This window comes from Tribolium madens, unplaced genomic scaffold (assembly GCF_015345945.1).
Source record: "Tribolium madens isolate multiple individuals breed KSU strain unplaced genomic scaffold, Tmad_KSU_1.1 Scaffold_96;HRSCAF=242;Tcas5.2_LG5, whole genome shotgun sequence".
Classification (NCBI taxonomy): Eukaryota; Metazoa; Arthropoda; class Insecta; order Coleoptera; family Tenebrionidae; genus Tribolium; species Tribolium madens.
In genome coordinates, this window is record NW_025401068.1 from 7,375,202 (window position 1) to 7,392,875 (window position 17,674).

Consider the following 17,674-nt stretch of genomic DNA (forward strand, 5'->3'; position numbering starts at 1 on the left):
ACACTGGATACAAAAAATACACATTTGATTATTTAATTTTTGGAAACCCATGACAGTAGTTGTCAAACTAATCACTGTTTCATTAATAGTCATAAACTGCAGTTTTTCAGAAACAATTATCATTTGTTCTATCAAGAGACGGCATGAATATGATTGTAGTTTATCTATCTTAATCACTAACTAACTAAACGTTGTAATTTTTTAAAGGGTGAACAAACTAGAAAAGATTATCCAATTTTTCAAAATTTGTAATCGAGTTCGTATCGGAATATGTATTATTGATTGCATCTTACAGGAGCAGGCCTCGTAAAATTTCGTGAAACATCTTGTATTTAAATTAATTACTAAAAGATAATAATTGTTTCATGCAAAAATTTAAAAATCTAGCCCCTTTCACTCAATCTAAAATTATTTATTGTCATTTTCTAATCAAATATGTATGACGTTTCTTCAAGAACAGTGCTAATAAAATCATCAACTGGCGAAAATGTGGGTCCTAGCACTTATGTAACATGCGAACCTCGTTGTCGGAAGCGTACGTAAACCTCAATCATCACAAAATAATTATTATCAACCCGCAGAAAATTATGCTCCTTTCCTATCCAACACAATAAAATCCCCATCTTTCATCAGCAAACTTAACACCAATGCAATCTACGACATCAGAGATTATCGCACCAAAATCAAAGTAAGTCACCCCAAGCATCTCGTGTCAGCTTTCAAAAAACGGATTTAGGGCGGCTCCTCAATTAAAAATCGCGCCCCAAGGTTTGTCTACAAAGCTGACGACACACCTGCCCCTACAAAATATAACCCCAAACCCATACAATGTGGTAAAAAGAAGCTCAAACTTGATCCAACTAAACCAAAAGTATACGTGTGTGCCGTGCCTTATTCTTCCACAGTGACGGCACCTTCGATTCCGAGTAAAGTGGACGAGAATGGGTATGAGATTGATGAGGAAGGAAAGATTGTTAAAGTGCCCCCGGATGAAAAAATTCCAGTCGATTTAGAGATAAAGGTCTTTAAATTTTGATTTGTAAAAATGTTGAATTTTAAAGGTTTTTCTAGAGTCAGTTTGGGGTCGGTAAAGGGTGGAGGTGGGCTTGTAGGACTTCAGAGAGGTTTGATGATAAGAAATACACGACTGCTGGGCCGGGACCTGCAGCTTATTCGGTAGAGATTCCTAAGTGTCGAAAAGCTGAAGAAGATGAAAAGTATAGAGAGATGGCGCGGTTGTTCACTTTCATACCCAGATACGTAGAAGCTCAAGAAATGAAAGCTCAAAGAGAGGTATATGCTTCATGGCTTATAAAATATTTATAGAGAAGAATAAGAACTTTAAAAAGTTTATTTTATTTAGTAATTCACAAAGTTTAAAAATAAGTTTTTTTTTATTATAGTATTATATTACGAGTATATTATAGTAAAAGAAAAGGAGTGTCATCTATTCGTAATATTCGTATTTATCTAACCAAAGTAGAGTAAAACTTACTTAAATATTTATGTATAAAAACTGTAAATGTCACCAAAGTGTTACTGCATCATTTATCTGCAAATATTTATTCGTAATGTTTGCTCAAGTTTCTTACATATCACTGATTGTCAAATTACTAGAGTTGTAATAATACTAATGAATTTAGTCAAGCTTGTGGTTTTACGTGAATCACTCTGTCTCAGTCTGTATACTTTTTTGTCTCAAAAAGTCAAAAATAGTTTAAACGTCTATTGGCTTTATTATTAATCATTGTTATTAATTACATTGACGACCAAATTATTTTGCATGCAATTGCATATTGTTTAATCCTATATGTATACTTGTATTTAATTTTTTTGTGGTGTAATAGATTGTAAGAAAACAAATTGTTATCGAAAATGTAACTTGCCCCACCCTTTCCTACAATTATTGACAACTCTTACATTAATTCACCTCTTAACCGTTGCGTATTATCTTATTAAATACAAGTAATGAAACATCATACAATCAGTTTATTAAAATGAAAATAAGAATGTTAATGTATCCTGCATATTCAAAAGTATCGGATCAGCTTTCGAATGGTGATAGAAGACTTTCTACTAAGCATAAAAATGAATGCAGATTTTTCGGGCCTATTTTTTGAGAAAGAACTGTGAATTTTTATATTGTTACAGGGTTATGCACGAGAGGGTCATTTCTAAAAATTTTTGTGCGGCAACCAACAATACCAATATCACTAACTGCTAAATTAAATATGTTATTTCTTTTATATTAGAAATCAAATTAAGTTGGAAAGATTTGCCAGAAATGTTAGATTGACAGATAACCTATATTTAATCAAAATTCAACAAATTAACAAGTTAAGTTACTGCAAAAGGTGTTTGAAGTGTCTACATTCGCCTAGTCGGTTGGTAAACGATAACAAAACATGTCTCATCGTTTGAAAGATGATTTTTTTGGTTTAATGTCAAAGAGACAAGACTAATATGTAACAGCTATCGTGGATTCAGTTATAATTATTTTCAAAATTTGAAATTAAGAAATTGTTGCAATATATATAATGGGTTGCGGCAAAAAAATCAGAAATCACCCTCTCGTGAATAACCCGGTAAGTAGACATTTTATCTCTTGTTTTGGATATTTCGTTATTTATTGTTGAAATTGCTTGTGTTTTAAATGTTTTGTACACCATAAGTCACAAATTGGTAATTTTTTTCAATCGGTATGTGTTTAATGTTGTAAGATCTCCTGTTTCCGCTAATTAAAGTCACGAATACATAATCTGAACGGCCAAAAACTTAAACCAAAATCTAACCTTTGAAGAACTACGTATATCACGTGAAAAAAGGCCCAAACAATTTTTTGTCTTAGGAACTTTTTGGATGTCCTTTATCATCACCCAAGAGATGGCCCGATACTTTTGAATCACAACTAATACTCGTAGTAGAACTCGATCCATTTTCTTCCCAAAGTGGATGTTTTATAAAGTCTGTTTTTTTTTTAAATGGAAATTACCAAGTCAAAATTTTGGTGAAAAAATTGGTATCAGCTTGGCTCCATAGCCACAAATTTTGTTTGCTCTTTGTTTTTGTCTCTAGAAATTTGGTTAAAAAATTATGGTTATGTTTTCAAATTAAGATGTTGTCAAAATTTTGACTTTTATGAATCTTATGTGCCTGTTTGCTCTTTGAAAGCGCTATAATTAAATACCTGAGGACAGACATCATTACCTAATGCCTAAAAACAGAATTCAGTGCTAATAATTTTGATAGAAACACACCGCAAGTAAGTACAATGTTGTGGGCAAAAATGAGGATCTTGCTACAAAAACTTTGAAAAAAAAGGATGTATATTCAGAAAATATTTATTTAGCAAACGATACAAGTAGTTATTATGATAATTGGCAATAAATTTTGTGTAATTTATTGAAATGAGCTCAAAGTTGATGCATTTTATAAATTATTCTTCAGCTTTAGTTTCAAAATTGTTACTTTTTCAACTTGTTTCTCAAAAACGATGCACAATACACTAATTTAATTGCGTTCTCTCCGAGGTTCTTTCTCATTCATGTTTTATTTTATTTGTTTTATTTTGTATTCTTGTCAATTTCTTGCTAAAAATTGAGAATGTTTAGCAAACCTGCATTACAAATTGCGTCTACATTTTAACGGGCCTTTTTTCTAACTTCCTGCTTGCGGACTATTCGTTTCCAAATTTCTAAAAACTGTTAATAGTAGGTACCGAATTTGTTCCTTTTTTGGTGTACTGTCTCTAAATTTTCTTAGACGATTTTTTGTGTTGACGTTTAATGACACTGTTTTCAAATTAATTCAAAAAAACGGAACTGCTAACTTCCTTTATTAAAATTACCATGAATGAATTTACTAGTGGTGCCAACGCAACTGAAGACTGTTTGGCATTTCTATTAAAAAAAAACAGACTTTAGTTTTAAACAACTCCACAAATCGATAAATTTTATTTAGTCAAGTTGGGACATGTTCGGCACCCTTGCGCCATCATCAGCCCTTGAAAATTGTTACACTTTAAAATAAAAACGAAAAAATTTTCAAGATTAAAAAAATTAAATGTTCACTGTTAAAAATGTCTATATTTCTACCATTCTCTATTTTCCTTGAAACTTTGTAGCTCTTTTTCAAATTGGTAAATATTGGTTTTTCTCCTCATCTTAATGAGAATCCATACAACTTCAATTTGTCTGACATAGTTTTAAGCAGCGGCTTCACAAATAACGCCTTAATTAAGTTAGCTCCTACTGCTTTTTAAACGAACATACCTACCACATCTTGTTTACTCGTGCATCTGTAAAGACAAAAAAGAAATCAATTACCAGCAATTTATGATAGCTGTGTTTGGAGAGTTCTTTTATGAATCGAGCATCCGATTATCATTAGAAAACTGGTTGGCCTAGTGTTTGATAAATCTCGAGCCCTGGATTACGAACGCTGGATCGAAACAAAGTTGGATTCCCAGAAATGGGTATAGAGGCACGCCGTTGCCTGTGGTAGGTCATCGTCGAAGATAGTTCTTTTCGTATAATCGGAAAACGCTTTTTGTGCCACTCTTCGCTGTTTCTAATTAATGGAGCCAATGCAATGAGTAATCGTCCAAAATTTATTAAATAAATTGCTCAGATACATCATAATTTATCCTAATTAGAGTGGATTGCGAGCAATTCGCATTACTCAACATTACCATTTCACAGTCAAATTAAGTCAACGAAAATATCCTTCGCGCCCACATGTCGGGATTAATAACACCGCTTCCTCTCCACTCATTAAATTATCTAAAACTTGACACACTGGAGAGTGCCCTTCCGGTGAGACGACTAAGAGTTTTTGTTTTCTTAGAAAATGCCCGGACCTGGATCCTATGACCTGGGCACTTCAAAGAAAGAGTGTGAAAGCATCAACCCCAGACCTTTTATTAGTGCCACCGCAAGGTTCTCCTACAAAATTTCAGACACCCCAGCCCCCACGCAATACACGGTGTGCGACTGCAGTACAAAACAAAAGCAATTCTCCACGAAATGTGCCCCCTTCGAAGTTGAGTCCCCAAGATTCAAGCGGAAAAAACTTGCCTGCACACCGGGTAAGAAGAGGGTATATTTATTATTATTTTTATTTTGATTCCACCCAGGACCGGCTTGTTACAACCTAAAGGGCGCTCTCCAACAAAAAATCGAAAGTAAAAAAAACCGCTTTGCGATTTGCGACCCTCCTTTTAACACGACCGCCCCTCGAAAAATTAGTTTTGCCCCCCGAGACGCCGCATATACCCCTTCTGCGGCTGATTATCCCGAAGATCAAGATGAAGAGTACGATGATACAACGGAGATTTATTCGTCTGTGTTTAAAAATTGTGTTGAAAGATTTTCTTGTCTGAAGGATGGGAAGGTGAGGTTTAATTGTTCTTTACAAACATGACGTTCTTATTAATTTTTACATCAATCTCTTTAAGTCGTTAAGGACAGACAACGATACGTCTTAATCACGTTGTTATTAGGTGGAAATCCTTGTCACGGGAACGTTACGCCCAAGAACAGGAAATTTGACTTGAGCTTGATAAATTGGGAGTGGGTACATTCTTGTGGCGTTTTTAACAGTCGCCGAGTCGAAGAGAATTAATATTTCTTAATTAGCGCCGGGTTTAACTAATTTTCGACTTGATTTTCATTAAATTAAAGCTTTTTATTTCTGAGAATAAAAAAGCACGGATTTTGTGAAACGTTGAGCCAGAAAAATTCTCATAGTTTTAGTAGCAGAGTTTCAAAAATAATGAAGCTCTTGGCGCGGCTCTTGTTTTTTTCAAAATAATTCAATATTAACAAATTTACTTCTTAAAACTTTAGAAAGTAAATAAAACTAAAAGTATTCGGAAAGTTTTACTTAAAACAAGTGGAAATTTAAAGAGTAAAATTATTAGATTTTTTAGAATTTTAGATTTGTAACAATAAAAATAAAATTTGGACACTTGATACAAGAAAGAAAAGTTTAATACGAATCAAAGGGTATTCTTAAAAATTATAAAATAGGTCTATGGTTCGATAAGTTTAATGCAAATGATTTTTGTTAGAGAAAATAATGAAGTAGCCGGGAGCAAGTGCTCCGTAATTTATAAGCTATTAAAATCGGAAATATTTTATGGGATAGCTTAACCTGATAATAGCCCACCCATGTCGAATCTGGAAAAGCTGATCCTAGAAATAAGACTGTTATAAATCCCCGATTATGGGATTATTACCATAGAAGACTAAAAATTTAATACCCCGTGCTGTTCGTTTATTTAAATTAACTCTCCATAATTTCGAAACTTGATTAGCAATCATTGCCGTTGACAGTCGTCTTACTTGACGTCTTCCGGCACTGATTAAACAAAATGTTAGCCGCATCTGGTCTGACTTATCTCAAAATTAATAAATAGGAACAGTTGTGTGCACACACACGCGAGCTATGGTCAGCATATAGATGCATATGACAGGTCATCAAGCCTTGTTAATTTTAATAAACAGACAAGCGACTCTGCTTACGCACACTTCATGTCGGTTATAAAATGTAAATATGTGTTTATAAAGGCCTGTCAACGCTATCACCTCATCCCGACATAAATACACTCGTTTAGGGCTGCCGCACCGATTGGATTTATGCGGAATGCAAATATGGTCATCCAAACCAACGGCTGAATAAGAATATGGTCTCTCGAGTCGTCTAACTTCATTTGAAACTTTTAATGGATTAAATGTTTGACTTGGAAACTCAGTTAAATTACGACGGTTCGTTGTTTACAAGACTACAACGTACAAATCTACTATTAGAGAATGACGATCAAAAGATTCGCCATGAACATGAATCAGAAAACCCCTCGTTTGTCTAGAACGAGTGGTTACACCAAACGTCATGCTAACACTCCCGATCAAAACGCCGCCTCGCCGAACAATCAGCGCCTAGACAATATATTTCAATTAACGCGGTTCTCTGTGCTTACACTAACAGCGACACTGTCACTTAGCTACTTGTTTGTTATTTACACCCCCGCGGGTAACGCTATTCCACCCCCATGAGGATATCGGCGCATTTAGAGATGAACAACGCGGGAATCGTTCCACATCTTTAGTATATAACTTCAACTTTAGAGCGTTGGCCAATTAAATAATAAAACTGTGACTACTTATGAGCTTATATTCCAAAAAAAAGCTACATAACATTTACCCAGAAATTAAATCATAAACTAACAAATTCTTGGTGTTTTTAATTAAATTTGTTCCAAACCGGAATAAGCCTTTTCTTCGTAGGATTCCATAGGTCCGGCTGAGTACAATATTAGAGAGAGTTTTGCCAAAAGTCGAAACCGGAAGTGCCATAGCGTGGCGGAGGTGCCATTCAACTCTTCCGGTCCACGCAGCGTCACTCCGGCAGTGAAAACTGGAGTCCCATGTACACCATACGTCCCCATACCGTGTTCCTCCCCATTAAATGTAATTTTTCAGGTCCTTCTAGTTACAAGACCGAGCGAGGCCTCGACTATACGAGTTGTCGTTTCGCCATGTCGCCTCGATTCAAATGTGTGGAGGAAACTCCGGGTCCGGGATTGTACAATGTAAGTCATCTTGAGCTTTTCGGATCGATAAGTGTTGGTAAGATATTTATGCCGACTTTTAAAAGAGCACTTTTCCGATTCCGGAGCTGTGAGTCATCCTTATATTTCAAATGTCACAACCACTCCGGCATATATCAGTGCGCGTCGAATACACGGACGAATCGAGCGCCGAACCGGAATCCCCGGAGTGGATCGCGCACCACGCACACTATCAATTACAGCGGGGACACGAAACGTTTCAGGTTAATTCTCTTCATTATGACTTGAGCTCGAATGCAATCATTGAAATGTTAATAAGAAACGTTCGGATGATGGGTTTAATGATGTTACGTTGGGTCGTTACCGAGAAGGATTGGCATCTGGTATTTATGTTGGTAATGGATAATTCAGAGATGAAACCAATCAGACTAACGTGCAAGCAAATGTGGCACTCTTATGCAAAGTCAATAAAAGAGATTTTTTTGGCACGTGATTGATCTTGATTGAACTAAACCATTTGTGTTTAGAATGATAAAAAAAGGCTCTACAGGTCCAATTAATTTATTTTGATAGTATAAAAGATCCATATAACAACTTTGTATTTAACAGTGTTGTTTACAACTTATATTTTGGGGTCATTACCTAATCAGTCGATGGAGTACATTTTATGGTGACATGAGGAGCACATGCAGCATACAAGTCAAGCATGTTTGTAATTTGATCGTCCAGGATAGTTAACAAGTTAACGCCATTTCATCAATAAAGTCATATCAATTAAAGCGATGGTGGTACAACAGCCACAAACATTACCATTGACGTTTCGTCGTTCCTCCATCTACTCTGCGACGAACACACGTCATTTGCATTGAAACCAAGCAACCACAACATCCCTGTTGACTGTGTAAATAACATCTGTTTATTCGGAATACTATACATGATTTTGCTTTATACCCGCCCTGGTTGTCGGAGATATCACAATTAATTTAGTAAACAGTTTGGTGGCTGGAACAATCCCACGATGAAATTTGAGAAAAAATATTATCATGATGGTCTGGCAATAAGCCCAGAGACTGGAGTCGTGGATTAAAACATGGAAAAACATCTATTCGGAACCTGGCCTCAAAATAACCAATATGGCGACGGGAGTGATAAAGTTTAATAGCACCACTTGAGCGACCATAAAGTGCACTTCCGGCCGATAAAATCAATTGCATTTCCGATTTACCGGCCGCAATCAAATCTAGCACGATCATGGCGGCGTTTAAATGCAATTGCACGCGCCAACACTACAAACTTACTCCAATTTGCCAGACGTCTTTAGTTTTCACGACACCGACACTAATGGAAAGTGTCGATAGGAATTTTTTGAACCATAAATTGACAATTCTTGTCGCAAAACGCAAAATCTATTAGCAATTAAAAACACTTTTAAATTACTCTCTCAAATAACTTTACTTATCATTCATTCAAATCGTGTTTTTTTTGGCTTTGTGATGCTGTTGTTGAATTTATTAACTTTTCATGTTGAAGTACTTTTTTAATCAGTTTTATATCACTATGTACAAAGAGCTTGTAAATCATGGAGATTTACAACACTTGCCCTATAACTAAGTATAATTTGTGAATTGAGGTTCAGGTACAGAGAGATTGGATTCTTTACCGAATTTAGAAATCGCTTTTGTCGCTGTTGCCACTTTTGTGAATATTAGAGATTTAAGCTGACCAAAGTTAATATCTCTAGCAACAGGAATAATTTAATAATTCAATTCATCTTCCACTATTTTTTTTAGATTTTTTATTGTATACATACCTACTTAACCACTTTTATGTTTTTTTACTGTTATTTAATTGATTTTTTCTTTTAAACCTACTATATATACAAAAAATCAAGAAGCAAAAATCGTTTTTTCGTGTAATTGTTCTCAAGTTCTATAAGTTATATCAAGAAACGCATAGAAGATCTAAAAAGAAACTTTTCATGTTATTTGTATTGCTTTAACTCTTTGAGGGACGGTACTTGGACAAAATTCACTGTCCGTCATTGTACTCAATTGAAAAAGTCATAAATGGTGGCTCTGAATTTTTTTCTATTTCGTTGATACTTGCATTATGTAGCTCCAAGCAACAAGAGTTTCGAAGTAACTGGCAGTGTGTAACTTGTAGAGTGTTGTTAAAGCAAACAGAAAAATTGCTTTCAACCGTATTATTACATAAAATATAACTTTTGTTACCTATCGTACGTATTATTTAATTTGCTTTTGTTTTTATTATTTGTTGTTATTTTTCTTTGTTCATTATAATACTATTTTATTTTTTTAATTAATTTTTTTAAATGCCTATTATGTCACTAAATAAGTAATAGACAATGACTACTTCATATTAAGAATGCTTTAAAATTATCAAAAATGTACGAGGGGTTCATGAAGTTAATGATGTTACCGGAGAAAGTAAAAAAATCTGAAATCTAAAATAATTGGTCATTGACCGATGAAAAACTGTGGTTAGTGCTATTTTAATACCTATTTTTTAAAACAACTTGAAAAATGATTATTTTTAAAATCCAGTAAACAGCTGTACCTGTACGGTATTTTAAATACATTAAAGTGAGTTAAAGACGATTAATTTATCAAGTTTTTTGTTTATGCACTCATTGAAAATATGAAAAATCGGTGCGCATTGTAGAATGTATGTATAATTACTAACTACTTATCTATTTTTTTACTACTTTTGAGGCAAACTATAGTTACACAGTATGTCCCCGAATTGAGTTTACAAGAGGAAAAAAAAAAGATTTTACGCCAAACTGCAAGGGAAAAACATTTTTTGCTTCACCTGGAACGAGCAAATCTATAATTAAAACTTCATTATTCTAACTCAGTATAAAGAAAAGTTTATTTTTCTCTTGATTTTAGACATCACATTGGCTGTTGAATTTTTTTGAAAATTATGTCACTTTAACAAATGAGTTAAATAACAAAAATGTTTGTGAAAAACGTAATTTTAATAAATAGCAACTCAAAGAAACAAAAACAAAGTCATTTTTAACAAAAACTATTATCGTATCAACAATAAATTACTCCCTAGGATTTAGGGATATTCATGAATAGGTTGCCATAGATTTGGTTAGGTTGGTTTTTAGTGACAAACAAAAGATATCGTAACTAGTGTCAAAAATTTAGGTTAAGTCACCTGTCAGTTTGTATAGATAACTCAATTGATAGCTGACAGCAGGTTGACAGAAAACGTCAACCGTCAACAACAAGGGGTAACCAACACTAGGCATTCAAAATTACTTCTGAAAATTTTAGTTACAAACAACATGAAAAACGTAATTTTCTTAAAAATTCAAATCCTAGGTGGTAATTTCTTGTTGACAAATCTTTATCATTATTTAATTGATCAAAGTGACATATAATAGTCGTCAAATAAATAACACCGCTAATGTGATATGATCTAGAAAGCAGAGAAAAAATTATTCCAAAATCGAAAGTGGAAAATCAAGAGAAAAATTAACTTTTCTTTTCACTGAATTAGAATAATAATGTTTTAATTACAGATTTGCTCGTTTTAAGTGAAGCAAAAAATGTTTTTCTTATGCAGTTTTGGCGTAAAATCAAAGATAAAAAAATTCCTCTTGTGACCTCAATCCGGGGACATATGTACATAGAAAATAGATAGAAAACATAATAGAATTGGATTCTAGTTTCGACGTATATCAAACGTGTTAAAAATAATTAAAGCCTTTATTTCGTTTATTTTGCAATTAGTGTTCATGTTAAAATAAATTAAGTATTATGCTTTCATACACCATTTTTTAAACGGTTAAATTTTGCACAATCTCATTTTCCATTTCTATTTCTGGTTTTGTTCTTCGCATCTATTGTTTACGCTCACCTTAATTCTCTATATTTACCGCCCTCAGCATAAAATAAATTAATTTCATAAATCTTCGTTGAAAGGAAAATTGTACCGGATGAAATATATCGGCTTCATGAGTGTCGAGATCGATCTAACCCAATATGAGACTTTATTGAATACGGTAAGTAGTGGATAAGTTGCTATAATATATTCCAGTTTGCCACTTTTCCGGGTTAGTAGAGAATCAGGGCGGAATAACAAACGCCTAATAAGTGCGACGCAAAGGTGTAGGGCGTTTCCAGCGAGCGAATCCGAAAGTGCAAATTGAGAAGAATCACTGCGATTTTTGCCTGTCCCCAGGCCGACAATTGCGGTAACTGCTATCGGCATTCGCATTTGTCAAAAGACGTCTCTATGAGTTACCGAAGCCGACGCCGCCGTCGAAATTTCGAACGATTATGCATCAGAATGATTGCATGGCTCTTTTACCGGAATCTGCTAATGACAAGTCATAAATCTGACTGTGAAATTTCTTCTACTCGAAAAATTTAGAGGGTGGCAACACACAGAAGCCGTTTTCATTGTTGGTCGCCTATATTCGTAAAATGTATCAATTTTTGATCGGTTCAGGCGCAAGCGTTAGTAGTAAAAAGTATACGTTTATGTAAAGTAGCCCTAACCGCAACGCAATTTCGCCGAGAAGCGCCTTCTGATTATTTATTTAATGGTTTAATTCAGCCTATGGCTGGCCGCCTCGGATTCTCCTCAGCTCATCAAGATTTTACGAGAAGGATCGTCGTTGTGTGATGGAAAAGTGCAGGGAAAGACATTATCCACTGCTTACCTTTTCGAGTAGAAAAAGCTGTTACAGACGCGAATTTTAAAGATGCGTGACACGGTTTTCGTGTTTTCGAGCTTTGAAATATTACTTCAGGTAGAATACGTTGCTTTTAAAACGCTGCTCGACCAAAATAATTTCCGCCGATAACGGATCCGCACTTCCGCGAAGCAAACATGTGCATAAGGCGCGAGGGTGGAAAAAATTTCGATAACGCTAATGATGAATAGAGACGGGGATGGTGGTGGCGTTTTGCGACGTTTTTAAGCCAAAGAGGGACACAAATCGAATCAAGAGCAATGATAAAGCCGATTTCACCCAATAGGAGTATCATTTTAATCTTTTTAGTTTAGGACAAGCCCGGTCATAGAGTTCTTTGTTTGCAAATTTATTGGATAAAAAGGAGACGAAAAATTGGATTTTTTACTATAGCCATAATTCAAACAAGAACAGCCACTCATAAATTCGCAATTTTTCAACTATTCGACGACACTATTCAAGCTCAAGAAAATATAGAATTGCACAAGATTTTTTGATGAATTTCAAATATGAATTCATAACCTTTTTAACAACATATATTTTTTTTTAATTTAAATTGCTTTTATTTTTAATTTTTATGTAATAGTACATTACAAGCAAAGTGGTAAATATGGCATTACTCTGAGTGCTTATGTATACGATCGAGAGGCGCCACCGAGGTTTGTGTGCTGTTTTATTCACAGTCACATTATTTTCAGTCAAAAATTGAGTAAAATAAAATTGTGACAAAGTTAAAGTCCAAACGTGATAAGCCATCCAAATGGCGTTTGATTTTTGGCAGTGTGCTCCTCCAGAAGTAAGAGAAACTGCGTAACTTGACAATTTAGAAGAAAAAAAAATTCCCGGTATTTTTGTAATTTTAACGTTGACTATCCTGCATATTACCGCCCAAGAGAAGTAATATTATTACTCCTCATGAGATTTAATGATGTGTTTCCCAACCTTTAAAAGGTTAGTAATCGGCAAATTACATTAGTGATTGTGAATAAATTATTATGCAGAGTTTTAATTATCTGAATACAATAATAATCGATGGAAATTCGAAAAGTAAAAAAAAACATTAGTCTTTGTACTGCTAGGATAGTTTAGAAATACAAGTTTTTTAAAATCGAAACATTTTGTGGATAAAGTTTTCATCATCCTTTTTGACAAGTAAGTATCTAATAAATAAATTATTTATTATTATCAAGAATACCTATAACGCGAGATATAGCGTTAGTTGAACAACTTCTGTAGTAGACAGTGGAGAAAAAAATATTAATTTTTTTTATGATGTTACTAATTTATTTATTAACAAACTTAAGAGCACTAAGAGAAAAAATTGGTTTAACCAAACTAAAGTCTTAAAGTCATAAATAAATCTTTAAATACTTTATATACTTTAAATACTAACATTTTATTTATTTGATTGCTAGAACGAGTATTTTGTTTGCTTGCAAACAGGTTTTGCTGAAAGGTCATATTTTCCTCGTTGCTTTAAATTTGCTAACTGATGTTGCTTTTAATGTCAGTTATGAGAGCAGAGAGCCTATGCATAAGAGATGGAACCGCCACGATGTAACCAAGAACACGAGTCGGCTTCTAATTTAATTATACAAATGCCGTTTAAGGGAGGAATTGGGCCGTTGAAGTCGAAGTAGTAAGTAGCGAACAAGATGACACACGCGGTCGCACGTGGTTCTGTCTTGGTCTCATTTAGAGGCCGTTTCTCCCGCTAACTAAGTACTAAAGTCAACACAGACTTCCAAACACTAATACCACTGCTGCCGCAGCACCAACTCCACAACTCCTGTTCCTAGCCTCAGTTCCATTATTATTATTGCAAGTCGAATTTATATTCATGTTTAATTGCTCACGAGTCTGGATTCAATTAAAACCGAACCCTTTTTGTGTGCATCTTTAACACAATATTAGCTCTAACGCTTAAAAAAAGTATTTCAGTTGAAGATAAATCCTCGGCCTTTGCAATTACACTACAAGAAACTTCTTTGCGCTACCAAACAAACAAATTTTCCTCGATATTCCGCTCAGGAAAAAGTAAAAATTCTCTGAACGACTGTGATGCCACCCCTTAGCGATTTGTTACGGCCGATAAACACAGTTCGGACTGTTTTTACCGTCGACGATGGTCTTGCTAGTGGATTTTTCTTAAAGACAGTTCCGGAAAGGCCACAGTCGAAAGAGAACTTGGGGTGCAAGGAATTGTTATGGGTGTATTTATAGTGGAAGAATGAATGGTTAGTGACTTTGCAACGATATCGTAAAATCAGAGTTAGGACTCGCGAACTGCGCCCTAACCATGACTCATGGTTATTATTGCGGGTTTACAGTTTTGTTGATCACCCCTTTCAAAATATGGCCGAAGAAACAATTTGATGACGGGGCAATTAGAGAACATTGACCGGAGATTGATCCATGTCACCCCTCGATAAAATCGGATTGAAGTTTTGTCGATAGTCGACCGAAATAAATAATTGGCGTAGCACTATTTCGAAATGCCACGCCTGATAGAAATGTTGGTATCAAAATATTTTGTTTCCATCATTTTATTTAACTTTTTTAAGAAATTATATCTATATGAAAATAACGCTTAATAAATACAGTTTTAAAATCTACAGGAACAGTATATTTTTTTCAGATACATCCTCGTTTGGAAAAATCCACTTACAAGGCTTATGACACCCATAACCTGAAGCTGAAAGAAAACGTCCTCCGGAAAAAGCTCAGGACCGCTCCGTGGGACACCCGGAAGCATTGGTGCTCAGTCCTTAAGAAGCAGAGACTCTTGAATTGGTTCAACGTGGAGCTGGATTTCGAGGAACGCATGATTCTGCTGATTCAGAAATTATTCGATAAGCCCATTTAACACTGACAGAATCGTTAATGCAGCGCCGAGCAAAATCAAACCAAAATTGTATTTGTCAACACGAAGTAACGTGACATTCCCATATGCCGTGCGAAGTTTTTTTCCCCTTCTCTACGAAACTTTCAATCTGAAACGCCGTCAATCCCATAGTGTTTCACAATGCGTTCGGATACGAGTTCCAGCGATATTACCGTCCATGTAGCTGACAGCTTTACATTTCTATGCGAGCTTACGACCGAGCTTTACCCGGAAATAAACGTCTCGAAGAAGTTCGCACCTTTTATCGGACCACTTGATTCGCTTATCGAGTTTTCTGAGTTAAAAAAATGGAGGAATTGCGACGGACGTAAAAACACGACAAGTGTATTCCATTTCGGTTAATAAAAATCAAAGATAAAGTTTGGCGCAATAAAGAAATGACATAAAACGCCAGTTGGGCCTTAAATGCACAATGCGCCATTGACAAATCATATAAGTAATAACTGTTTTATATGCTCTTTATATAAACTCTGAGCTATTCATTGGTAGCTTTTTCTTGAAATTTTGCCATGACATTTCATGCCGAAGTCGTAAAATCATTAATGGCCGAGTTCCGTTCGACAATACTTAGTCATTTAAACCAAACAATCCCACGAGTGATGTATGTGTTGTTAAAAGCTCACTTTAAAGAAATCCCACTCTTGAAACAATTGTTGATTAAAAGCGCACGTTGCTAGCTTCCAGCAGCGCTCGAAGACTATAAATTAAAGCTTGACCTGCACCGTTTTAGCAGGTTTAAAGATTCTCACGATTGTTTCAAGCCATTAATTTCGACGAGCCTTCTGCTGTCACGGTTATTATTTCTTTTCATTACAACCGCACCGATCTTGTATCACCCAATTAGCGAGGAAATTATTTAATAATTGTTGTGTTGTATCCAGCTCAAGGAGAAACTCTCGATCGCTAAAAAGTGTGAGTGTAATTTTTAGTTGGCGGCGATACAGCGACATGTTTAACTCGAATTGGGCCAATTTATGGAGTGACAATTATTTCGGGGCTTTAAGGTTTACTAAGAGGACTGTACGACTTGTTAGATGTTTTCTTTTGTGCATACAGTGGAATGAGCTAATGGAAATGTCATACGTGTCGTCAGTTTCGAGAGAAATAGGGGTGTTTGAATGCTGTGTCGTGACCCTATATCATGTCAACTTCTAAGGTTACGGAAGCGATTTCATTCAAGACAGAATTTTTGCTAAAAACTAGTAAACAGCGTTAACATGACGATAAATGACTAAAGAAGTTTAGGTGTTAAAAAGATATTTGTTTATTTCTGTGGGGTATACAAATGTTTTTGTCAATTTTACAGTTGTAAAAAATTTAACCTACAGCATATTTGTCTATGATTTTCTATCTTTGTTTTTAATTTTGACTCGCGCGAGAATGTTAAAATTAAGCATTTCCTGTGAAAAACTGTGCGCTTAACGGTTGCTAAAAAATATCAACTCGAAGTTGCTTCCTTCTTTGTTTTAATTTTTTTTTTAAATAGTGAAAACAAGTTATTTTACTACTTTTTAGTATTTTTAATTATTAATATATTTTAAGAAAACTTCTAAAGACAAAAATTAAAACAAACATGCTTTGGAAATAGATGGTATCAAGATTTTCAATAGAACTTTAACTTGGTAATTTCTGTTGAAAAACAAGTGGACTTTAAATTAATTAATTCTTGTAGAATAATGAAAATTCTACTAAATGTATTTGGAAAAACGCCGTCTAAATCTCTTTCCTTAAGCGCATTTTGTCGTGGAAGAATTCCAAAGACTGATCTCAGCCTGGCAAAAATCCTGATGAGTCAATTTCGCATCATTACTGATTTTGATGACTATCTGAAAAGTTGGTTGGAATTGAGCAAAGAGGGTTCCTGCAAGCATCCAAGAGCAGAACTCGTCCTCTTCATTGATCCGTCGAGGGGCACATAATGAAGCAATAAATGTTCAACTCGCAACCGAAAGATGTTTCCAAACATATAAAATGCTGATAGAGCGTTAATATTTATACCAAACACATCGATCCGCTTTGAATCGTCTTAGCATTCAGTGGACCGGAAATGCTAAAGGAATACCAGCCAATATATTACAGAGAGGCATCCAACGTGACGCTCAATCGGGAAAATATGTTATAGATATTGAAATTTTTAGTGCTGAGGCACAAAGGAGACGTGTTTTGCGCAATTCGTCCTTTTATCCAATTTTAATAAATCGCAGCTTTCGCTAAATATTGAAACGGGCTCGTTCCCAGCTAATCATTCTATGGTCGAGACATGATCGTTGAAAAATCACTTGTTCGAGAAAGGTCGAGTTCGTGTCGTCGATTTTTCGATTAGGTGACACCCGGAGGCGCAGTTTTAACAAACGATAGCAACAGGCCGAAATAAAGCAATCATCACACATTTCTCGATTGAATTAGGATTCCAGGGACGACGTGTTAAAACGTCACTGTCGAGTCTTGTTTGCACGGACCGGTG

At 35.0% G+C, this 17,674-nt stretch overlaps 1 protein-coding gene across 1 annotated transcript; it reads left to right on the plus strand.

The window, feature by feature from the left end:
• Positions 1-376: 376 nt before the first annotated feature.
• LOC123013100 (sperm-tail PG-rich repeat-containing protein 2-like) lies at positions 377-15,258 on the plus strand. The gene is made up of 9 exons (XM_044411438.1): positions 377-535; positions 582-688; positions 737-1,021; positions 1,072-1,293; positions 4,846-5,086; positions 5,135-5,391; positions 7,287-7,428; positions 7,482-7,591; positions 14,944-15,258. Exons 1-9 carry the CDS (start codon positions 436-438, stop codon positions 15,169-15,171), a joined length of 1,692 nt encoding a protein of 563 aa, XP_044267373.1. The 5' UTR covers positions 377-435; the 3' UTR covers positions 15,172-15,258.
• The last annotated feature ends 2,416 nt before the right edge of the window (positions 15,259-17,674 follow it).